At 32.7% G+C, this 26,513-nt stretch overlaps 1 protein-coding gene across 1 annotated transcript in view; it reads right to left on the bottom strand.

Annotated features, from left to right (window-relative positions):
* LOC107207240 (sodium channel protein type 2 subunit alpha-like) overlaps window positions 1-26,513 on the bottom strand; it is a 69,753-nt gene that overhangs the window by 3,051 nt on the left and 40,189 nt on the right. Inside the window, exons 12-22 of the mRNA XM_015634002.1 lie at window positions 25,900-26,385; window positions 15,909-16,029; window positions 15,148-15,302; window positions 13,970-14,143; window positions 10,216-10,338; window positions 7,980-8,261; window positions 5,596-5,649; window positions 4,283-4,420; window positions 2,437-2,541; window positions 1,075-1,345; window positions 6-235 (exon numbers count right to left, since the gene is read on the bottom strand). Of these exons, the coding sequence (XP_015489488.1) occupies window positions 6-235; window positions 1,075-1,345; window positions 2,437-2,541; window positions 4,283-4,420; window positions 5,596-5,649; window positions 7,980-8,261; window positions 10,216-10,338; window positions 13,970-14,143; window positions 15,148-15,302; window positions 15,909-16,029; window positions 25,900-26,385 (2,139 nt within the window). The remainder of the gene's footprint in view (window positions 1-5; window positions 236-1,074; window positions 1,346-2,436; window positions 2,542-4,282; window positions 4,421-5,595; window positions 5,650-7,979; window positions 8,262-10,215; window positions 10,339-13,969; window positions 14,144-15,147; window positions 15,303-15,908; window positions 16,030-25,899; window positions 26,386-26,513) is intronic.

Here is a 26,513-nt window from a genome sequence, read left to right as displayed (position 1 = left end):
TTGACATAGGCAAAGTTGGACATGCCAAATATGGCATAGATGAACATGACCAGGAAAAGCAGCAGCCCAATGTTGAACAGAGCAGGAAGAGACATCATCAAAGCAAAAAGCAGAGTGCGGATTCCCTTAGCGCCTTTAATGAGGCGCAGGATTCGACCGATTCTGGCAAGCCTGATGACTCTGAATAGTGTGGGAGATACGAAGTACTTCTCAATCATCTCAGCTAAGAACATACCTAGGGAAAAAGTGAATAATTTAAATAAAAAATTAATTAATTAATTAATTAATTAATTATAGAAATATTTATTATTGCTTTCGCCAAAGTAATCAGTACAGGGATTCTATGTTATACCAAAAAAATATCCAAGTTATTATATTTTTAGTGAAAGCTGTTAATAAGGTGAAAGCATCTTTCCTTATGTTGAAATGCTATCCTAGAGAAGGTAAATATGTAAAATAAAGACTGCTTGTGGGAAGTAGGTCCTGTCTAAGCTTTCAATAGTTCTTAAAATGTTTGGGAAAGGGATGTTCATATCTAAGATACTGTTAATTATTGAAACTGAGCCTATAACCACTGTCTTTAATGAATTACAATATTAGCTTAATTTCTGCAAGTCAGAGATTTCTTTAACAGATATGTGTTTTATCAGCACAGTCTTTCTCAGATATGTCATTCATTTGTACCTTGGACAGTCACTAGCTTTTTACTGACAAATCTTAGCAAAAGTAAAAAAAACTCACCCATTTCACATAATTTTCAGCTTTAGGACTGGAAGTGAATCTGTGATTAGTTTGCACATACCACTAAACATTCCTCTTTATATTTGTACACATTAATCTAATGTGCCAAACAGTTTCTTTATGTCTTTTGATGTGGAAAATGACAGTGAATCTAATGGGAGAGATAAAAATCTTACATGCAACATTGCATATATTATATGCTAGATAGTATGATCTGAATCAACACGTAAATCATCTCAGAAAAAGGAAATTCTACAATCAGTATTAGCATACTTGAAACAAATGTTTCCTATTTCTTTCACTAGTTCTTTCTTGAAAGGGAATTGCTCTTACCTACTATGGAGAGAATCACAACCACAAAATCAAAAATATTCCAGCCTACAGTGAAGTAGTAATGGCGAAGTGAAATCAATTTCAGGACAAATTCTCCAGTGAAAAGTACAATAAACACCAGGTTAATCCGGGATAAAATTGTTTCCATTTCTTTACTCTGATCATCTGTTTCTACCATCATTGTGACCATGTTAAGGCAGATAAGTATCATGATGCTGATGTCAAATACTTGTTTGGTTACAAAATCAAAGATCATGCCTTGGAATTTGTTCTGCAAACACAAAGATAGAATACAGTTTATACAGTGAAAATAATTGTCTTTTAAAATGCCAAATGAGAAAACAACTCCCTTCAGGATTTAGGAGTGTAGAGCAAGACTCATTCACAATACAGGCACTAATATAAGCCAAACACAAGCTGGTTTATATCTCATCCTGTTAGAGTGAATCAAGAAGTTCACCACTGTTGGCTGAAGAGACAAGAAGGGAAATAGTGCAATAATAAGAGTAATAATAATGACAATTAATATTATTGGGGTAAAATAGGTGGTGTAAATTGATAGCCAACAAGAGTACCAGCTGAATAGAAACTATCTTATCTTTATTCTCAGACTGTTTTTGAATGCTAACCGTCATTCTTCCTTAAACTTAACTGTGCTTGGTGAGATCATTGGGTTGCTGAAGACACATGTCTCAAATACACCATGACTGTAATATGCTAGTTTTTCTTTAGTGCTTAGCTCAATGTTTTTTGCCATATGTCTCTCCTTAGAAAGTCTATTTTTAACCACCTGGTGCATAAGGTGCAACAAGTATTTTATTTTTTCAAACAGTGTAGGAGTTCAGTAAATAACGAGAGTAGTGTCTTATCTTAAAGACAAATTTATCCTAGTCTGTGCTTTACTCCCTAGGACATTATTTTATTCTGTAATTTTTTCTGCATTTGTCCTTCCCATTGGATTACAAGTGCCCTTTTCTGTTTTCAGCAGCAAGGGCCAGTGCATCCCCATTTCCTACAAATTCTCTGTGAGGAGAAAAAACAGAAAATGAAGTTTATCCCTGGTAACAAGAACCAATAAATGATCCAATGAATTTTTCAGTTTTCCAGGACGTAGGCAGGGAATTTTGAAATGTGTCATATAAACATTATTAGATAATTTTGTTCATACTTCAGTGTGTATGTTTTTAAACAGAGTATGAATGATCTAATCTGATGGATTCAAAATGGGACAATTTATACCTTTACCAGAAAATAAATGGAAAAAATACTTTCTTTCCAGGCCTATAACCTTATCCTCTGGACAAGATCATATTCCCAAATGAGTATTTAATATTAGGGGTGTGAAAATCAAATCACTCATACCACTGGCCTCGGTATAGGTTTCTGTGGCTTTTTGGATCCCAGTTTTTTCATTGCATTGTAATATTTCTTCTGTTCTTCTGTCATAAATATATCCTGACCTCCAAAGTAAAGAAATAATATCAAAATAATTAGTATCATGTCCACACATGAAATATTTCTCTACAGTATGTCTCTCTATTATAATACTAAAGTTATATTTAATTTATATAAAAAAGGAAGGGTTTTCTTCTAGGTGTTTATAGTGTGGATGCTCATATACATTTCTAACACACAAGAAAAACCCATTACTGGTGTCTTGTCAGCTTGAAAGTTGAGTTTTTCCAATGTCTTCATGCTCATTTTTGCTGAATTGGCTAAAAGCATTCTTGCTATACCAATGCTGTTCAATAACTTGTTGGTTAGGATATATTTAGTGAATACAAGTGTGAATAGTGCCTCATGTGTCCTCTCTTCTCTATAAATTTTTAAGATTACAGATAGGTCTAAGAGAGGCGTAACTTTGAGGTACAAGTTGTGCTAGGAGAGTGTATTAGTATCTAATCTGTGGGTTTTAACAGCAAAAAAAACCCCACCTTTGATGTAAAATTAAGAAAAGTAATTCGTGTCATGCCACAGCAAATTAAAATACCACTGGAATGTTGATGAATTCAAATCAGCCTTTGTTTGCAGATGCAAATGCTGCCAGTCAGATGTGCAACTGACTGACTGACTTCCAGTATAAGTAAATTGTGTTTATTGATGAATCTGCACTAAGTCAGATGGAAGGACAATGTCAGCGTCTCCGTCTGCTAAATTTGCTACCACAGCCTGAAGCATCACAAAATTGATAGTAACCCCAGACATGTTTATGATTCTTTTAGGAAGCTAAAGAATATTTGCGCAGGGAAAAATTTCTGTAGTTCACAGTTTTCTTTTACTGGAGATTCTGTCTGGTATTGCTGGTTTTTAATTGGTGATTGGAAAAAAGCAAATAATATAAAACTGCTTTTTCACAGCACGCAAATGATTTAGAATGATCCTGGAATAGAAAACTAAAAACTGTGAGGCTGAAAAATATTTTAAATGTGAGTATTTGTATTTTAACATTTTAAAGTTTTTAAAACTGAACTGTATGCATTATCAATATATTTTAAACATACTTGTATGCCAAAGGTATACAGAAAGAAACCACCATTCCCTTATCCCTTACTGATAAGAAATTATAGATATGTATTTCTGTCTAACAAGTTAATACGTTAACAATTATTATTAATAATAATAATAAATAATAATAAATAAATTAAATAAATTAATCTCATTTCTCATAAAAATGTTAGGAAAAAAGCCCTCAAGTACACATTTTTACTTTTATCTATAAGCCTATTCATATGAAGTCTATTTGACTTACTCTTAATTTACTGTTTAATCAGTTTGCAGATCCATTATTCATTGTATGAACACAATTCCATATTGTGTCTTCATTAAGTGTCAAGAGTTTGTAAGGGTAAGTATAATTAATGTACCTCAATTTATCTTAATTCTTTAGAGTCAATTGAAAAAGAAATTATTTCATGCCAAATAATATTGCAATCAAACCAATAATTCATATTCACTTTTCACATCTTCATTTTACCTGCTTATTCAATTTGCAAATTATTATGAACTAACTTTTCACTTGTTAAATTGCTAAAAATGCAAAGTTCAGAATCACATCAACAGATTTTAGCACATATTATTATTAAAAAAAAAATACACTTTATTTAAAGTCTTGAAATGACTTTTGATTTTTATTAGCCTTACAGAAATTACTTATTATTTCATTATACCTAGTAATTCATACAAATATGAAAATATTTTAAATACTTATCTTCTTTTTTTGTTGGTTGAAGTTATCTATAATAACACCAATGAAAAGGTTCAAGGTAAAAAATGATCCAAATATGATAAAAATGACAAAGTAGAGATACATATACAAGTTGTCCTCATACTTAGGTTGATCTTTTACCTACAAAAAATATAAAAAACTTTATTACCCATGAGAATACTAGATGTAAAAAGCAATACTTTTAATTTAGAATTAGGTATATGTCATCTCAGATAGAAAGTCTATGAACAGCACTCATTTATTAAAAAGATCCAACTTGTCCATTCCAGTCAATATTTGGAGAACTGGAAGCTGACAGAATTATTGCTCATATGGAATTTTAAAGTAAATGTTCCCATAGATATGTTTGTGTATGTACATATATAGAAAGTTCCTCATACAGAATAAAGAAAAAATGTGGGATGCAGAACAGTCATTAATATTTAAAATTTTAATAACAGAAATCTAAATATTTTATATTGTGTTCAGTATATTATCATGCAACAGAATCAATACATTTTACTATTGCCTAAATCTCCCTGGAACTCTTTTGGTCTTACATGAGCATTCTTACATTCAGCTAGGAACAGATGCTTTCAATAAATTTGTAGTGAATACATGTTTTGTGAAATCCATTAAATTGAGAAAGTTTCTAAGGAAGATTTTATTATTGTCTTGATTTTTCTGGATGCCATATCCCAGCATCTGCACCTCTAGAGCAAAATAAGCTTGAGTGTAGGAATGCTAGAGGTAATGAAACAGGGTATTTAACTCTGGGAGACAATATCATTAACATGACTATTTGTATAAGTTAAACAGAGTATTAGTTTTGTAGTCAAAAAAAAATTCTAATACCCAGAAAGCTTAACAGGTATTCTTCAACCTTAAAATCTAATTGAACTTAAATTTCTAGGTAACACAGATGCTCAACCTAAGGAAATAATGAAATGCACAGTTAAAAAATTGTAAAACCTGATTAATATATTCCATATTTAATAACGGCATCATATAATCTTAAATAAATTCATATTTATGATTAACAAAATAATTTGTCAAAAACATCTTCTTAGTTCTATTACATTAACATTATCCTTAAAAAAAATTCCAGTTAAGTTAATTTAGCTTTTTTGGCTAAACAGAAGGAAGTGGGATTAATTCTTTCCAGTAAAAATTCTGAGATTCAAAAAATATATATTGATGCTGATTGTAATTCTTTGTTGTGTGTGTAACTGTTTTAGTTTGTGTGTAGCTGTTTAAATTTTTTACTCTTTATAAGAAAATAATTAACAGATGATGTTTGAATGATTTACACTTACATCTCGTGAATCAACAGCAGCATACATAATATCCATCCATCCTTTGAAAGTAGCCTAGAAATAAAACAGATTTTTATCTTCCCCATAAAAATCAATAATCTCTACAATAACTAGGTTATTTATTTATCTGGACCTCCACTTTTAATAAAATCACTTCTAAATTTTTTAACCACACTTGAAAACAAAGGAATCATAAATATTTCTCATAGTAAAACTATTTTTTTGGACCATTTTCTTTTTAGTTATTCAAATAATATCAAAGGTGCTGAAGACCTCAGAAAATCAACAGTATGTTTGGAGCTGCAGATGTTTACTATGCAGGTGAAGAATGATAGATTTAGATAGAAATTAATGCTGGAGATATTTAGGTAGGATCTACTAGAATCACTCATGGCCACAGCCAAAACTTAACATTTTGTTAAGTTTACAACATGAATTGATGGAATCAGTAATATAACTTCTGGAGAAAACCAACTTGCATCTGAATTTTTTTTTCTGTATCTAAACTGACCTGGTATTTTTAGAGATGTTATAGTCCCATATAGCTAAAAGGAATAGACTGTTCAAAGTTAAAATATACATTGGTTCCTGAGAGATTTGTTTTACAGAAGACCAAAAACTCAGCTGTGAAAGAGATGTAACTGATGTCTATAAAAATTTGGCTGAGTTCCTATAGAGAGTTTTTTCAAGAAAAGAGTAAAAAACATCTGCTATCATTGCTCTAAGAAGGTGATTTTAATAGATGCAGGATGTCCATTTTCTAAGGAACACCAAAGTTAGTGTGACATGCTAGTTGACAGTGTGAGTGTTCAACCACTAACCAGGGTTTCCAAGATTATTCCCAATAAAGAATAAAGAACTAAAAGGCGTGTGAAGTGAAAAAAGAGCATTCACTCCTGAGGAGTTTCATGATAGGAACCCCAGGAATATATTTCCATCTGTGATTGCCAGAAGTAGGTTTGGTACTTTGGTACAGTTTCCACAGCAGAAAACTTGCACTCTGGAAGCATTTGTATCCTCCTGAATCTTGAAGTGCAATATTAATTACTAAGAAGGTGTGCTTCAAACAGCCAGGCTTCACAAATCTTTCTGGCTTAGTTGGCAATTGGTGCGCTTTGCATAGCAATATTAGGAAAGGATCAGAGTTAAGTAAGAGCAATAAACACAGAAGAGTGGAGGGAAAATGTTAATGGAGGCAACCAAATGAAGATGTGACATAAGATGTGCTCAAAGATCCCTTAATCTCTGTGGGGAAGGAATATTTGAGAAGAAAAATTATGAAAAATAGGAACAAAAACAAAAAAAAAAACCCAAAACCAAATAAAGCAAAACCCAAACAAAAAACCAAACAAAAAAACCTAAAAAAACCCAGGAGAGAGAGAGTGAAGTAGTTATTGAAGACCTAGACTGTCTGGATGTGCAACGCAGATGACATTCACACACAGCTTTAAGAGAAGCAGTTTTCCTTACACATTTTCAGAGGCAGTGGTAGCAATGAGATCTGAAGCCAGAGAATCAGTCATCATTCAGAATTATCACTCAGCACATGAGAGTCCCATTGCCTTTACAGGCAAAACATTTTAACCTAGGTAATTAATTTTGGAATTAACTAAAAGCCATCTCTGTCTCAGCTAGAGATACTGACCTGCTCTGAGACAGAAGGGACAAGCATATAATTCTTAGATAACTTTGAATAACAGAGCTGTAAAAATATTTTCATTCAGTAAAGCTGTATGTTGAGTTATAGACAAGTGGTTCTAGAGAGTTCAGTCATCTAAATGTAATTACATGTTTTATTGTGTTTTGGATCAGATCCCAATTATCAGAAGCTCCATTCTGAGCAAGGGACCTATAAAGAGCTAAGGCTTTTATTTCTTTGACACAAAATATGTTCAGTACCGAAAATAAAGGCAGTTCTGAACACAGTGCATAAGATAAGGAATTGAAGAAGAAATGCAATTTACAGATTTTGTATAAGTAGCAGTAATTAATGAAATTAATATGCCATGCAATAACACCCAACACTTCACAAGGATAATACTAGAAGTAACATAATACTTATTTAGTATACTATAAAGACTCTATAATAAGCATTAAGGAATATGATAGTTCTATACTGTGAGCCACTAAAAAGGTTCTTTTATTTTCTGTAGTTTCACATTTTACATTATTATTATCATCATCACCATGAGAGTGTATTCCCTAGTCTTGGAAAGGAAAATCACTCTAATTAAAAAAAAAATTACAACAAACAATATAACAGAGTTGCATGAGCTGTAAATTATTTCTATGAAGAGATTATTCCTCTACTTAACAGTCTTAACTTTCCCATTTTTCCTAGATATCTTTAAAAGACCAAAAAGACAATATAGAAATTTACTTACTACTTGAAGTAGAGCAAGATATCCAGCTCCTACATTGTCAAAGTTTACTTTCACATTCTTCCATCGAGCACTTTGATTGCTTTTTATGAGTTCCACACACTGAGTATAATTGTTGACATCACTGATATCAAACATCTCACCAGTTGTGGTGTTGACACAGTGATAGAATTTTCCAGCAAAAAGATTTACTCCCATGATGCTGAAGATTAGCCAGAATATAAGACATACCAGCAATACATTCATGATAGACGGGATTGCTCCTACAAGTGCATTTACAACCACCTAGTGTACAAATTAGACAAAATAGCCACTTAGCTCATGAAAAGAAAATTAAAAATACTGCATAATACTTTAAAAATGTCAGAACAGTATTATTATGGGATGGACAGTTAAAATATTACAATAAAATTTGTGAGGGAAATTTTAATTAAGGTTTAATGAAATGCTAATGAGATTGCAAAGAGCAAGAAATAAAATCGGATGTAAACAAAGACAATGTAAAAGTCTGAAAAAAAATCAAAAAGCAAAATAAAACCTGTTAGTAGCAAGATGGATTCTTAGAATTTGTGTGCTCTAGAGAAAAAGAGAGAAATAAATATTAAAATTCCAGCAATATAAATTAAAATCTATAAATAGAAAATAAACCAGAAAAAGCTCAAACAATGATGATGTGGAAGACAGAATAAAAATGTCTGCATGTAAAACTATCATTACTAATGATTTTATTCTTAGATACATTATATGTATATTGGCATCAGTGTATTTTAGTATCCAAATAGAATGCAACATAATTAAGGATGTCTTATTTAATCTGTATTAACAGCACCTGCTCTAAGTTTTGGTCTGTAAATTGCCTGGGTCACTGTAGTTGCTCTTACACTTATCCTTGTTTTTCTTCTTAATTGGTTGCATTTAATTCCCTTGAGCTACTGTGTATGGGCTAGTGGCAGTAAAAGACCAGATGAAATCCAAGCTTGGACAAAAGTTTTCTTTTAGTTATTGTGATTCAACTAAAAGAAAGCTGCAGATATTCAAACAATAATTTCCTAGCAAATCAGTAGAGACCAGTAATTTTTTATGTATGGTTTTGCAAAAGTGGTATTTTTCATTCCACTGAGTTGACCAAAAGTAGACTAACATCAATAAAAGTTTTGCTTGCTTATTAGATAGCACTTAATGAGTTGTTTGGATTGAAGATCAAGTAGAATATAATGGTGATGGTGATGTGCACAGGACACACTTCCCTACACTGGCAGGTGTGGCCATCTCTAGGATATCAGCAGCCTTGCCCAGACAGGAACCACATTATTTATTTGGCAAATGAAGACTATGACTGAACTATAAATATGTATTGCGGCATTGGGGTATTTTGACGTGAAAGATTAAAAGGAGATTTCTCAGTAACATTTTCTTATTAATTTTTTGTGTGTCAATATTTTCATTAAGTAGCATGATTTTCTAGTCTATAATATGGTTTTTCCAGGAGGGTTTTTTTTGGCTGGTTGATTTGTTTTTGTCAGATTGGCAGAGTATGAAAATTACAATCTCCTCAACAGAAGGGTTTTAGCTCCCTTTACATTCATATGAAGTAAAAAGTCTCTAGCTGAGAAAATTATTTCCCATCTCTCCCCTTCTATACTTCCAAACCTTTCCTTATTTCAGGTGTCTATTCAAAAACTTTTCCCTAATGCTACAGCATTTTCTGTGGGAATTTTTTTCTCCAGACAGGTAGATAGGGAGACACAGTGAAGCTTTAGTTTCTAGTGTGTCATTGTTGTCAGCTTTTTCACCTTTTGTTGGTATGGTTTGTTTTCCAGCTAATCATGTTCCATCTTGAACCACTGACAAACTAACAAAGAATTGAAGTTAGCTACAGAAACCAAGTAAAAAAAATTCCCACATAAACTGCAGAAAAAACCTCCAGCCCTCTACTGTAAAATTTGTCATGTATTTTTATTTTTCTAGATCCACAAATCAATGGAAATTTTAGCAGTCAGGGGGCTGGAAAAGCACTACTATGCAGCTGTGAGCAGGCAAATTTAATGAGCTCAAGGTCTAATTTCCAAATGTAAGGTGTACATAGGTCTTCTTTGTAAGGACACGTTGAGAAGCCTTTTTCCACACATTTGTGCATGCCTTCCCTTTATGGAGTTCTTTGAAGAAAGCGTGAGTGTAACCATTAATACATAAATTTTTGTACGCATACATTTGTTCAGGCTCATTCATTTTATCTCACCCTCATTCCTTCAAATCGTGACAAGGCTCTTAAAGGTCTTAAAGCTCTTAATGTCCGTAGCGATTTAATGGCACCAAGTTCAGAATAGCCCAGAGCATTGGCTATTAAACTAACCAATGAAACCTATCAAAAACAGAAAAAAAATTAAAAATAGTTCTACACTGTTTATTTAAAAAGAATACAAATTCAAGCAACAAATCAACAGTGACAAATTGTAGAATGCCACCATTTTTGTACTTGCTGGAAAGGCAAGATGTCTCATGATGAAAAAGGAATATATGCTATTAAATGTCTATCTATTATGGTTGGATAGGTTTAATAGTCATATGGAAGCATACTGTTGGTGAAGGATAAAATTTCAGGAATATTTAAAGACAAAATAGCCACACTTTCTGTAACTTCATTAAGATTCAACCTTTCAAACAATTCAAAATTCTGAATACACTAAATTATTAACTTCTCTCAATATTTTGAATATCTACAAACACTAAGGATATAATAACTATTTTAGTAGCTAATTACAAATATTTTTTATAAATATTAGTTCTGAATGAAACACTTCATATCAACAATAACCAGGATATCACTGAAATATGTATTGAAAGAGATAGAATTTTCTCACTTGCCTGGCAAGTCACAAAGTTACAAGATCCTAAGAAGGACAGTCCAAGAGCAAATACAAATAAATTATTCATTGTTATGTTGCTATGATATATAACAACAGAAACTAGTGTTTTAGTGAATTCATATTTCTGGACATTTCAACTGGATTTCATGTCAGAATGTAACTCTTTTTTCAAAGGAAAGAATTATTTTATTGCTCTAATGGATAAATGAAACTTGATGTGATTTATAAGAATATTAAGAAGGAAATCTTACTGATTTTCTTGGTTTGTAACAGAAGTCTGTTCACTTACAAGAAATAACATTATGTTTCAGACATAACATTAACTGTTGACATTAATTATCATTAATAATTATCTTTAATGCAATTTATTTTTCCAGTGATGTTACAGTGATATAGCTCTTTGTTATCTTTAGCCACCCATAATACGTTCCTGAGCTAACAAGACATAGGATTTTCTGTATTTTTAATAGAATATTCATTTATTCACACAAGTCAACAAGATACCCAGGCATAACAATAACCCTTGGTGTAAAGGCAGCACATTTTATGAATTAAAAATAAACAGTGAAACAAATAATTTTAAAAATTTCTATCTCACTGGGAGAGTGAAGTGTCCTATGAAGTTGAACTCACATTAATGGCTCCTTCATTTTACACTTTTCTCCCCAAATTTGCAATGTGCCTTACCTATTTTTCACAAACAAGAGCCCTTCCAAAATGTAAGGTGGCAGCAGCTCCTGAAAGCCTTCAGTGGCACTGAGTGTATTGACCGTTCTTAGGTTCTAACTGTAAAATTCTTCAGTTTTGTTTGTTCTGCCTATCTCAGATAATTGGCAGCTTTCTTACCATGATGGTAGTGCTCTTACACCATAAACACCATAAGTTTTTGTTCTTAAAGAAATACTTTATCTATTGGAAACAATGTGTTTTCCTCTGGACAGTTCATACGGGATGCAAAGTTTTGCTTGGAATTCTATTGTATATACAGCTCTTCTGTACTTCTCTGGTGATCTCAGTCTTGTTAACTTGGTCTTCTCTCATCCATTCCACCTGTATAGTTGCTAGTATGTGAGAAAGTAAATGTCCCTGTACACTGATAAATAGATTAATGTATGCAGATGCAGTAGTTTTAAGAAATAAACATGAACTAAAACCGGTAGAAAGTATATCTCCTAGAACTGAATGATTGTATGTGCTCATTTGTTTTCTAATATAGACTATCTGTACCAAAAAAATTTTAGAAGCTTAGCAGTGAGAGCCCTGCTCAAGATCTTCAATCAGGCCATACTGTAGGATGGCATGATAGTCATAAACTGAGGTAGGCAAATGTACCAAGGGTCATCTGTCTTAGTTGTGACAGAGCTGAAAATTACCATTTCTTAGTGTAATTATCAAAGTCTAATTTATTCACAATCAGTAAGAGCAACTATGGCTACTTGTCACAGTGAGAGACTCAGGTATGTGAGATATTAAAGGTCAATGCCCTAAAGGACTATCTGTGTTTACTCCTGAATAATTTCAGAGAATGGAATTAAACAATCTGATTAACTTCAGTCACTTCTAATGAAGAAGGAGTCATTGGTGTTCTCACTGGCAGAATGCCACTGATTCAAACATGTTTCAACTGTCAGTCAAAGCAGTGCAGAGTTTGCTTTTCTATAGGAAGATAACATGAGCTCATGTTTCTTTCAAGTCCTGGTGGTGCTAAAGAAATTGCAGAGTTAGCCGTAAACACAGTAAGGAATTTTTTACCTCTTGCTAGAACACTGAAAATTATTCTTCAAAAGTGGCAAGTTCCAATCTTGTTCATTCATGTTTTATAGAATTAGAAACTATGGCAAAAAGTTAGCAACATAAGCTGCTCTACTTATAATGATGTATTTTTAAGTTTGAAAGCCTACTTGGATAACAATATCTCTGAGGCTAAACTAGGAAACCATAGAGTATGGCTTAGAATAATCTGGTTAGGATTAAGATACAAAAAGAATAATTAAAATATGAGTTTTATTTTATCTAAAAAAATATCAACTTTTAACACAATCCTGTAAGAGTGCATCTCCCTACTTCATTAACATCCTCTTAGGAAAACCATTCACTCTGCTTCATTCTAGTGTAGATTTTCAGGACAGAGCTAGAGATGAACTGTATTACAAAACTAACTCAGGAGGGTTAGAAAAAAAGATAGTCCATTTTGAATTATGGGCCAATCTAGCGAGAGGTTTTTTTTCCTGTGGGAGTTACAAATATGATAAATTTCTATATACATATGGAATAAGTATTGATGAGACCAGAATTTATGCAAATATCTCAAGAAGTATGTTAGCATGTGCAGAAATTACTATAAATGCACAATTGCCTTGGGATGCCATCTCTCAGTTCTATACTGAGGACAAGTATAGCCAATGAACTGGGTCAGATAATGTGTGAGGCAAGAGACCAAAATATTCTGGGAGCAAAACCAGCTTTGATCCCTTCTGACAACATAAGCAAGGCCTTTGCACAGTAGTGTATCACAGCTGGGAAGGCAGCCAAGAAACCTTGTATTCTCTATCACAAACCCTGCCAAGTCATAGCTGATTTAGCTATTGCAGATTGTCAGTCCATTAAAACCAATTATTTTTTTAGATCAAATATCCACTTTCTGTCTTTCTGTTTTTACTAGAAATGATTACAGGATAGTTTTCAGTGAGAGAGTTCTGATAACTTAGATGAAATCTGGACCAAATTAATTGTTTCATTTGAAAAGCTGCAGTGTTTGAAGAAGAAACTCAAACAAAGAACTGTCTTATTTTCTAAGGAATAAGGTAGCCTGTCAAAGTCCATTAATGATAGAAACCATACTTAAAAACTAGGGTTTTTTCCTCAGAAAACTCAAGTTTGATACATCCTTTGTATAAAAGTATTAACCATGAAGAATGGACATACTGATAGACAGCCATCCTTTTACTTTTGGCATATGAATGGACTTTAAATAACCCCTCCAAATCACTGCAGGCCATTACTAATGCAGTATAACTATAAAAAGGGAAATAATTTTGCACATTTATAATATTGTTCTAGTTCTAATGAATTTTACAACAGAAAAACTTTACCATAGGGAATTTTACAATATTAATTTGTACTTACATCAACAATCAGGAAGTCCAGCCAGCACCAGGCATTTGTAAAATATATTTGAAAACCATATGCTACCCATTTTAAAAGCATTTCCAAAATGAAAATATACGTAAAAACTTTGTCAGCATATTCTAGCATGGTCTTGATAGTTTTGCGTTGTTCAATATATATATCTTCAAAAGCCTATAAAAATACATTCAGGTATTACTACTGTTTCACAAAATATGCATGACAAAATTAAGGAATAAAGACTAATAATAAAAAAATAGAGCAGAGCTAATATTTCCCCTTGTTTTTCTTCATTCTCTTATTTTCTATGTTTTTCATCTTTAGCCATGCTATTAATTGGAACAACAGAAGACCTGTCTGGAGTTGAAAAAAAAATTAAAAAAAAATTTCTATTTTACTAATGAATGAAGAAAGAAAGTCACAGCATGATTTTTTTATCCTCTGTGGTATTAAGAAATTTTCACATAGACATAAAACTCCCTTTTTCTTATACATCTGTTCCAGATATTTATATTGCTTTCTATAAAGTAGTTAGATCAAACTTATGTCTAAAAAATCAAATTAAAAAGCAATGCATTTGCTAGAATATACAACTATGCACATTGAAATTGTAGCAAATGTGCAGCTTGAGGAAAGCTGGAAAGGTGGGTAATGCAAATCTTTTTGGATTCTGGTTGTTATGTTTAATTTGCTGCTGCACTCTTCCATATTTTCTGCCTTCAGAATAGGAATAGAATGAAGTAATTATTCCATTTTTTTACCATGGTCTTTCACAAGCAAAATTAAAAAATGGATCAGTCTAGGAGGAATTAAAGACTTAAACTCATATACTTAGCTATATATATTCATAGTTAACAATAGTCCTTTATACTCAAATCTCTTGACAAGCATGCTGAAAATTGGCAGACAATTTAAACTTTGAGTAGCTATGCTGTTTTAAAGAAAATGGCACCATTTTATAGCAGCAAGGCAAAAGGATGACTGAAAAAGTGCATTTGAAATGTATCAAATGTATTTTTCAAGTATGGGTCAAGTATCATTCCATCCTGGAATAATGAAATGCAGCGAGATTTATACAGCTCCAAGAAAAGCAAGTCTTTCTGAAGCAAATTTGATTTTTGCTGATGCTCCTAAGAGATATTGAAATATTTCAGCATCTGCAATTTTGTTCTACTTACTAGTGCTCCACTGCTGAGGAGAATCATGAATACAATGAAAGTTTCAAACCAGTTGTGTTCAACTATGCTGTAGCAGGTTTTTCTGAGATTCCACCAAGTTTTTCCTTTGCCATCTTCTATACTTACTTGACAACATGGAAATTTCTGTACACAACCTGCATTAGATTAAGAGAAGTTACTATCCAAAAGTCAATTACTTCAAAGTCAATATTTACTGTGGTATGTCTTATTGGCGTCTTTTACTAATTTTATAAGATTTTTTAAAAAGTAATCACTGAAATCCTGAATAGGCTATCACATCACACAGGATGATGACTATCTGAATTAAGAAAACCAATCTGGAGAGAAACTAGATACATAGTATACTTAATTATGAAATAAGTCAATCCAAAAAACATCAATATTTTTGGCTGTTGGCATGTATCTGTTCTATGTGTGGATGGAGTCGCACAAAAATTTATTTTTTCCAAATTTCAAGGGCCCTTTCAAATAGCTGAAAAGCATTTTACCAATAGAAAAGTTAAGGAAGTTTCTTTGTTATAAGTTGTATGCAGCAGCCAGGTATATGAAGTTACTCAAAGCCTTGGGAAACCTTGTTTTTTCATTTCCAGCTGATTTCCAGCATTTTGGGCTAAAAATATTTTCTTTTGATTTATGAAGACATGAAGATACACCATATTTGAACCCTCAAGAACCTAAACATGCCTAGTAACAATGTCATTTTAGTAATACATCTCTTAAGGCAACAGTTATTCTACAACCTTCAGTAAAACAGGCTTCTGGTTCAAGAGCTTCTTCACTTTCAATTTCTGCTTGCTCGCCCTCTCCAGGAGGAGCAATATCAACAGTGCTGCCTTCTGATGAGCTTGATGCATTTAGTTTCTGTAAGCAAAGTTCCACAGAAAAAATTTTTCTCATTAGATACATATTCTGTAAAATATGGTCTGAATCAAATCATGCCAGTCTAACTTTTAAAGAATGGCAAATTTATAAATATGCATCATTAAAAGTAAAACCACAGTAACGACATGTAAATTTTATAGTTCTGTTTCCCAGTACACCTTCTTGTAGGGAATAATTAAAGACAATTTGGCTACTAACCTGATCCATGTATATTACTGGTGAAGTATTCTGAGTAGTATTAATACTGGAGGACTTGCATGCACCGCACTCTCAAGTTATTTAATTTTCTTTACTATTATGCTGGGTTACATTGAGAATGTGTCTTAGTTTTCCTAGCAAAATGAACTAACACAAATCTGCACATATATCTTCTTGTCCACTACGTATGGTATGGTAAAGCACATGTTATCTGGATTAAAATGTTATAAGTTTAACAGCATTTAATAGCAAATTTCTGCACAATTTAACTTTTGCAGAAAGCACAAATTACCAGAGCTGAAACATCTTCTTTGCATTCTGGTCTCTTGTGCTTATTGAGAGACCTCCTGATGTACTTTCCATCTCAAATTTTTCTGTTATTCGACTGCTTTTTTGTGAAGTGGAATACTATACAATATTTACCTACTACAATAAAAGCACTTCTAGGTCTGAAAACTGCAAGAACTGGAGAGTGATAGAAAATAAATTAAGAAAATTTTTACAAATTACATTAAAAATCTGATCAGGTCATACAATTTATCAGTCACGCAAGACTGCCCGTGATTTTGCCATTTTAAGAAAGCATACTTTGAAAGGAATATCTTGCTAAAGATGCAAACAACAAATGCAATAATCAGACATAGTGTTTGTAACTAGTTTTCAGTTGACAGTACTGTTGTACTCTTGTAATTTTTTCATCCAAAATCCTTCCTTTTTTACTGTGAAATAAGGCTTGTAATCAGAAAGCAACATTAAAGAAGTCGTGGCGGTGAAATTCTTCTGATTTATCACAGTAGCAGTTGTACATAGGAATTTCACAAGGAATGAAGAATTCATCTCTCACTTAAATACTTCAAATTGTACAGGTACCGATGTAACAAAAGGGAATTCCAGCACTGAGTATATTTGTGCTTTTAGCTAAGCAGAACTGTCTTTTGACCTTTGGAGGAAGGTCATGTTTAGAAAGTATGAAGACTTTTCTATACAATTTTGCTGAGACGGTGCTTAATATCAACTATTCACATTTCGTTTTCAAGACAGTGGCATTTTTAGAATATAAAATTCCCTACTGTTCAGATTTTGCAACAAATAATAAACAGTAAATTGTTTCTTGAAAGGGGCACTTCCATGTATTCTCCTCTTCTTCAGAGAGACTGCTGAAAATTAAAATTAATTACTTAACTCTTCTGTTGAAACTCAGTCTCTTCAGGAAAATGTATTGGCAGCTAAAGGCTTTTTCTGCCAGAAATGAAGTGGCACATATCTCTTAATACAGCTTTGTAAGGAATTATTTCCTCATATTTAACTTTTACATGATATGAATGAAGTTTTAAACAAAAATCATGCTGAATGATGGATAATTTCAGGTGTAATTTTCAAGAAGCTGCCTTTCGTACACACAATATGTGGTTAATGTAGAGTCTCTCAGACCTCAGGTCCCATGGTTGTTACTAATTGTAACCAAAAATATTGTGGTTCACTTGTCATACTGCACTTCCTCTGATTTCCAAAATTTATATATGTAAAATACCTACAGCCATGTTGCCTCTAAATGGAATAATTTTATTACTGGTCATGTAAATCTGTGAGTCTGAGATAAAATACTGTGTATCTCATTGTGAGGATGTTTTAAATTTCACTTTCTCTATTACAACTACAACCAAAATACCCAGTGATGTACACTATATTACACATTATTAGCACAGCACCTTATTGTCCACACATAAGGCTGTCTCGCTTTTAAAAATAAAACTTGTGAATTAACTCTCTTATTATATATCATTGAAATACCAAGAAATAAGAAACCTTGCATTGAAATGACAGGCAGTTTCTTCATTAAATAAAATCCAAATATTGTAAAAATAATTTTCTGTCACATTCAACTTAGAAAAAGTAAAACTAATTCATGGTCTGATCCATCATCATTAAATAAATTACTGACTTAATAGAAGCGAGATAAAGGTTCATAGTAAGCATCCATTATAAATCTATGAGTGCAAGTTAAAAGGCAGTCAAATTTTTAACTGCATCTTCCCATGTAAACTCTGCTGCAGATAGTTCTGTCAGCATGGCTGCTAAAAGCCGTGACAAATGCAATTTATAACCAGTACAAACAAAAACTACTATAATTCTTTCCAGTAATGTTCACATAAAGCATTGACTTCACTATTTTTCATATACTCTCAAACAACTGCATTATTAAGAGAAAAACGTCATTACTTAATAAAACTCCTCTTCTTTGCTTCAAGACCCTAAATTAGGAAAGAACCAATACATTTTAAATAAGGTGACATTAATGATATTCTTTCTAGCAATAAAGCTAATAAAACTAATAGGAAGCTTGAGATACACGATGGATTAGCACAATCAATCTTCTTATCAGCTCATAAATGTAATTATCAACCTCTAGAACACACCATGCCCTGTAAATATTTATTTGCATCTTCAGTGATATCACATTTTCCTTTATAAGGAAACATTTGAAAGCAATTGCTTATGATGCAGCATTCTCAAGGCCTGAATCAGCAAAACAACATGCTTGACTAGAGCAGAAGCCTGAGCAATACTGTCCAAATCACACACAAAAATAAAAGAAACAATCAGACTATCTCAATGGAATTATATTTTACTGAAAACAGTATTATAAATATTATTGTTTAGAATACAAATGGAAAAAAAGCTTCCTCACCCACCCAAATACTTGGTTAATGTATGTTTAATCAGCCTCCATAATATTCTTTCAGAGCAGTGCATCTCTTACCAACAGCTTCAATCATTAAAACAAGCTTTGACCAACAGCGTGTTAATGTGCCCATTTACAAGAAAATGCATTCACTTAAGACCCAGTCTTGCTCTCATTTGATTCTGTTCTAGATTTCAATAAGAGCAAGAGCAGGCTACTGAAGTTTAAAGCTTTACAAACGGCTTCATGATTCAAGTGACAAAATAAAAGGATTCAGCCATTACAAATTGCCTTTAGTAATTCAGCCATGTGGTTTTATCCTTTCAATCTTGAACGCTGCACTGTAATTGAATGAGAAAAAATATAAAATAATGGAGATTGATGATTCCAAAGGGATTCTAAACTGACTTTAAATCTCAGATCTTATGACATTTTACTTTCATATAATGTTAATAATGTTATTTTAAAATTTCTTTCCTTAGAGTTTTATTTGGTGTTTGAAGCATATCTTGGTTAAAAAAAATATTCATTAAAATCTGTGAATTCTCAGAATACCCACCAATATTTTTTTTTTTTTTGCATCTCTGAACAATTTAAACCACAATACAATATACGTAAATCATGCCACAATATACTCAAGGGTATAAAATGAACTATTTGGTGATCCTTTTGAAGCCAGTGAAACTCTGCCTGAAGGAAACAGCTTTTCTGTTCCTTTTCTGTTCAGTCTGAGGACTGAAATCTCAATCCCCTCCAAATTTTGATGCCTAGTTTTACTAGAATAATTTAACCGCTTTAGTTTCATGTAACTTTGTCTCCTGTGCAATAATAGCTGTCAGTAATCCTGAAGGCTCTGCCAATTGCTCATCAATGGAGAGCAAGTTTGCCTGTAATGAAGAAAATCCCTAATATAAATAAATATACGTGCAGTTTATAAAAATGATGCTACTCCGTAGTGTTTGTAATTTACACAAGTAAGTCCCCCAACTCATTTACAGAATGCTATTGTGAAACACATTCCAAACACCACTATTTATAAAGGGGTTTAAGAAAAGAAGAGCTGTAAATGTTTAGCTCTTTAAGGAGAGTTATTTGTTAAGCATAATTTCAGCAATTATGAAAGTGTTTGCTTTGCTTCCAGTTTATAAAACTCAAGATCGGCACTGTCCAAATGAACATAGTGTGCGGTTTGTAGCATCTTGAAGATCTGCATTACAGTGCATTGTAGATTTAAAAGTATAACTGTAATTTTTACACCAGTAGCTGCTGCAATAATTCAAATGTTGTTCATTAAGGAGTTGAACTCATGGCAGTAATTATTTCAAAATCACTTAATACATATCATTAAATATTTACATTTATAAGGGCTGAATCAAAAAGGGTTGTTTTTATTTTTTAAAAACTATGCATGCTCCCTTTTTCTTTGGCTTCTTTAGCATAAAACATTCCAGTACTTTTATGATCCATACTTCAAAACCTGAAGAGCATGCAGTTATTGCTAAATACTGTATTTAAATATTCAGAAATACCATTAGCGGAGTTAAAAAATGTTGGGTTTGCCAATCCCACCTGACCATGCTGTGATGTGAGTCCCGTGACTCAGCAGAGAGAAGCTGTGCATGTTTCTACTCTTGCAATGGATAGGGAAGGTACATAGCTGAATAGCATGCAGGCCAGTCAAAATCCATTAAAAAGTGATTATATATATATATACATATATATGTATAACTTGCTTAGGTAACCTGTGTGAAAGTGGTGACACGTTGCTCTACCTGGTTAAAAAGCACCAGAGCTGCATTCTTGATTGCTCCAGCTTGGTTTTACCCCTGTGAGAAGTAAGAATGGTAGGTAGTGAAGTTCAAGACACAGGATCACTAGTTTTTCTCTTTTTGGAATCTCTAATTCAAACACGGCTTTAACACAATTAAAACATAATTATTAAATATTTTATTATTAGCTGGAAAAAGGGAAATACAAACCAACTGAAATGTTCAACAAACTTTTCTACAGAGTTTTTTAGTTTATTTTAGATAAATTAGAAATATAGAAGCTAGAACTAATAATCTGCACACAAAAATTGTGAATCATAAAAAAAATTGAGTTAATAAAATTAATAAAGACATGGTTAGCAAATCTGGAAACTATTCCTGTATTTATATAGTCCTTAAAGTTTATTAATTAATATTTAAGAGTCTTGTTTGTTTGCTTCATTTCCTAGTCTTTGTTTAACTGACTATGTGATTATCTTTTTTATTTGAAAAAAACATGTACATACAGGAAGCAAAATACTTTGAAGATGTGTGCCTTCCCATTCCTTCTTCATCTTCTAATAATGGTAGTACTCCTAGATCTTGAAAAAATTAAACATCTTTAATTTATCTTAACTTAAATGTGATGAATTATCACATTGTTTAAGTTTCTAGTTTAGATTTAGTATGCTATACACTTCTGAATCTCTAATCTTTATCTTGTTGTTTCAGAAGAGGATTGTATCAGTGTCTGGACAGTGGAGCATCAGTGTATCCAGAGATATGGTTGAAATCATTAACCACAGCTATCCCATAAATTAAATAATTTGTCACTTCTGAAGATACTGTCCCAGAGCTGGTCAGTTTTAGAAAAAAAATTTAGATTGTTGGATATTTTAAGCATGATAAAAAAATCATCCAGCAAATTGATGAAATCCTGCTGAGTTTATTTTGGCTAAGAAATTTACTGGAGCCCAATAAAAATGCTTATCTTTTGGGAATGAAATAACTCTGCTCTTGTATTTTTCACTTCATCTAGACACAAAGGCCCTAATGAAGCCAATCAGAAAAACTGAATTTCTTCACTGTTTTTAAAATTCAGTAGATTTGCTGATGAAGGATTTTTTAAATTTTATCAAAATCATCTGTTGTGATCATCAAAAGTGAATTGAGTAGCCTTATTTCTCCAATCTGAATTTGTATTTAATGTACATACACTGTAGATAGAAAACTTTTTGGAACTGTGAATGATTGAGACCTGTAGGTATATCTATTTCTTTAGTAGTATAATAAGTTTTCCATAACTGTGAAATATATTTGAAATTATTTTCCCATGTTGAAATGCAAAACTATATTTATAAAGGCAATCAGCCGTAATGAACAGTCGTTAAGTGGTATACTATATACAATAGTTAGGAGTCTTATGTTTGGGAAGATTAACATAGTTACTCATTTCACAACATAAACAGCATCCACTAATGCTAATGCTAATGTTAAACCCCACCAAATGATCCCCTTCAGCTATTTCTAATTTTTTTATCTTCAAAGCTAATGATCTGGAGTATCTTTTTTGCAAAGCAGAAATCTGTTTCTTTTCTAATGATTATTTCATTGTGTATTGCACCTCTCTTTTCTGATTATTAAAAAAAAAATCCTCCTTCAAAGTACCAATGAAATATTCATTTCTTGAAGGTACTTTCAGCCAATTATTACTCTAAAGCAGTGAGTAACATTATAATCTAATAAGTGTTACCTTTCCATTTTACCCAAAAAGAGATTTCCTCATATTTCTAGTGATATGTAGTAGAAAGATCTTGTTTAGGTCTGGAATTTGCAATCAGGTTGCAGATTTTGGAATTTATTAACTAGCAAATTAATTAGAAAGTATTTTCATGGAAGCATGAAAGGGGAAAAAAAAGACAAAAAAAGACCTAGCCTTCCAAAAGAAGCTTGATGGCTAGAGTTCTTTTCTACTATAGCATATCTGATAAAAAAAAATAGGAAATATTAAATTTTGTTCCTCACTCACCCCCAATTACAATGTCTATAGTAATTACCTGCTACCGGTTTATTCCTCAGGGAAACACAGGCCATGCCCCACTTCTAGCATGACAGACTTCAAATAATCATTCTGCTCTTAACATCAGTGAAAGTCAGTAACAAGCCAGAAAAAAAAGATTCATTTTACAGTTCCTTGTGCAGATCTAGCTTCCCACAGCTCTGTGGTTAAATAAAATCTTGGGGGATACCTCCTCAGGGTATTTTAAGTGCAAGGTACTGCCACAGATAAGGCAGGGAAAGTGCTGCCCCATCTCTTACCCCTCCTTTTGCAGACCAGGCCTTCTAGCAGGAATGTTTTCTCAGTGGGACCCCTTGAGAGGCAAAACAAAGCAAGTGATGGTGTACTGTTCTATAGAGGTAACTTTTAAACACTGCACCAATGTACTCTTTATCTTCCTTAAAAGACAATCAGAAGGCAGCAAAAGATTCAACAGTACTGTTGATTTGGTAGGAGAAGACTGGGAAACTTCACAAATTCCTGTCACACGCCAGAACTTCTGTTCCTATATTCCAAAAGCCAGTTGATTTTTACACACACAGTAAAATAATCCCACTTGAATCTTTCCATAGAAATCATCCAGAAGGAAAGGAATAAGGAATCCAGAGGAGAAAGTGAAATTAATATAGAATTCACAATTTTCAGAATACTGTCTGATTAGATACTGTTTACAATATGCACATTTGCACTGTATGAATACATGTCAGACAGTTAAACAATAAACTTGAGTGTGAGCAGAACTGGATAGAAATAGCATTGTTCCAGTTTATCAATGGTATTGACTACTACAGTCTACAAAAATTCTGAAGCAGCATGGAAATCCTAAACCTATCTTAACCCTTTTGAAAATTTCACCACAATTTCTTCATATAAATACCATCTATCATTTACTGCTGGATTTCCCACAGCCACCTGAAATTTTCACTGTCAAATTGCTTGTTTATTAGTGTATTAGTATCATTAGCTTATTAGTCAAATTGCTTTGTTTATTAGTTTATTATATGTCCTGGAGACATATAGATACCAGTCCATTTTAAAAAGGGAAAAGTCCCTTTTGATTTATTATTTCCCAGAAACTTCAGGATGGCCTTGGAAAATAAAGGCATGATGCTTCAACCAGGCAAAGCTGGGGCTGAACAGAGAAATTGACTTGTGAAAATCACCTGGAAATTGGTATTCAGAACTTGTCAGCACATCAAGAAGGGCTTTTACTCCATTTTCTTGGGGTGTACATACATCATATTCCTCAGATGTTCTAATAGAATATACGGCAGTACGCTGTAAACTGAGCCTTTCAATCTACCTTGCAGGAGAAATAAACCAATAATACCTATGGGACAACCAGTCACCTGCCTTCTCTGAGGCAGAGAAAGTGGCAAAGGCTGCCAGGGGATCACTAGCCAGGAGTGGATGGGAACTTCCCAAGTTCCATTAGTGCAAAGGCTAACATGCCATGTAACCACAAACTCAGTATCTGCACAGTCCCCCCAACTTCCTAATGCATATTACAAACCCTTTAAAAAGTAATATATTCAGCAACCTTTTAGGCTTGTAACTTGAGAGATTTAATAGGAAGGCACTAATAGTATTTATCAAAGTTAGCCACAAGGACAGCAGAAGATATATAGTGTAATGTCATTTTAAAAAAACCAAACAAAATATATGAAAGGACATATAAGAATTTGATACAGGTTCATTGGAAATTAAAATCAACTTTTCTTAGGTCAGCTTATATGAAAAATGCTTAACTCTCAGACCCAGAATCACTCTGAAAGTTTTGGGGCTTTTTAAAAACTTTTAATTTACAATTGCTTCACACTTCCTGTATCTTTTATATTCTAAATTTACCATGGATAAGCACTACTGCTATACTGTCCTCTACATCTGGATTGAAACTTTGTCTCATAACTGAGAAACTCAGATGATAGAATATCTTGCTCTTCATCATAACAATTATTACACAGAGCAGCATTTTTTGCAGCTGCAAATAAACACACACTCTTGATGTTCTCTAGCAAAAACCCCATAGCATGATCACGGCTATGCCTTGATGTAATATGGTGTAGATTGATATTGCTGAGGAATACATCATTATTGCAAATTTGCCAGACACACAGTTATGATAAAGTCACAAATGCAGGGCTTCTTTATAGGAGAGCTTTCTTCATGGTAAACACACCCTTTTTGGATTAATGAGTTACTACACAACATCACAGTTTCTAATCTAATTGAAAAAAATTCATCCATGGTTCTTGATCCCTTAAACCTCAAAGTTCCAAAATTTCTAATGGCACTGAATATAATTATATTCTGCTAATGCATTTATTAGCTTGTCTTTGATCACTACCCCAACACACAAAATTTTCCTTGAGTACCATTAGCACCTGTTCAGGATCACTTCTGGTATTTGAGCCACTTAGAATTTGAAACACATGGCATTGGTTTTTTAGACCAATTTCTGTCACTTTGCACAGTAATAACAGCATAAATATATAAAATAAAAAATATATAAAAATAAAGCCTTTAAGTAAGCTGTTTCTGCATGCATCTATACTACAAGGTCATCCTGCTCTCCAGGATAACTTGAGCTGCTGCTTACTGTGACATTCATTGGTGACTAGATTACTTTATTTCAGTCAGCCATAGTCTCTGAAGCCAAAGTCTGTACAAATATTACTCACAAAACTTTTTAGATCATCTAGAATACATTACTGATTTGTCTCAGGGTTAATTTTTAAAACTACTCTAAATATTGAAAGAAATGTTTTTTCTCCACTTATGTTTGCTTTGGTATACAAAGCTCCTTAATTGTTCCTTATCTTCCTACCCTTATTCCATAAATTCTTATCACATGTAAGTAGCACAGAAAGAGTTCTTTGTCAAGTATTTACGAGTTCTAAAACCTCATAAAATCATGAAAGAAATAATCACATTTAAAATCAAATAACTTCTAAATTTTAATAACTGAAATACTAAAAATGTAAACTCTAACAATCCTCAACTATACCATTATATTTTTTTTTGAATGGCAATACATAAAATTCTAAATTAGAAAATATATTTACATGGGATATTACAGTTTTTAAAAAATTCTAAGTATGTAATTAAGACATGTAAATGTATGTCTACAATTTAATAGTTAAGATATAAAAAAATCCTACCTGTTTGCTTTCTTCCATATCAGATTCACTGCTAAATTCTTCTGTATTTAAATTTTCAAAATCTGATTCTCCAAGTGCGATGGGCACTGTCACAGTGAGGCCTGGGTTGTTTATGAATGACATATAATCGTTTTCATCAATTACATATTTTTCCACACTGCTGCCTGTGCCTACACCACTGGTGGTTCCATTCCCATCTTTAAGGTAATTCAGATCTTTGCTTATTTCAACAGCAGTGTGATTGGAAATGCAGCTGTCTTTCTTGTTGTTTAGCTCTTCAAGTGCTTTGATTTCCTCTAAAGACTTCTGCTTTCTTACGAAGGCTTTTCGGATGAACTCCTGTATCTTTTTTTTAACGTAATCTATGCCTTTCTGAATCCTTGCCACAGCAATCTGGAGATTGTTCATTTCATTATCATCATCCGTAGCAGCAAGGTTGTCTGAACTAAACGAGCTCAGCAGCAAGGCCAGAAATAGGTTCAATACCTAAAGAAAGAGAGAATACAGCTATATAGTAAATACAATCATATCAGAAGTGTTAAATTTGGCAGTGTTAGGTTAACAGTTCTACACGATGATCTCAAAGGCCTTTTCCAATGTAAATGATTTCATGA

This window comes from Parus major, chromosome 7 (assembly GCF_001522545.3).
Source record: "Parus major isolate Abel chromosome 7, Parus_major1.1, whole genome shotgun sequence".
NCBI lineage: Eukaryota > Metazoa > Chordata > Aves > Passeriformes > Paridae > Parus > Parus major.
The sequence above is the reverse complement of the archived record's forward strand: the minus strand, read 5'-3'. Positions and strand labels throughout refer to the sequence as shown.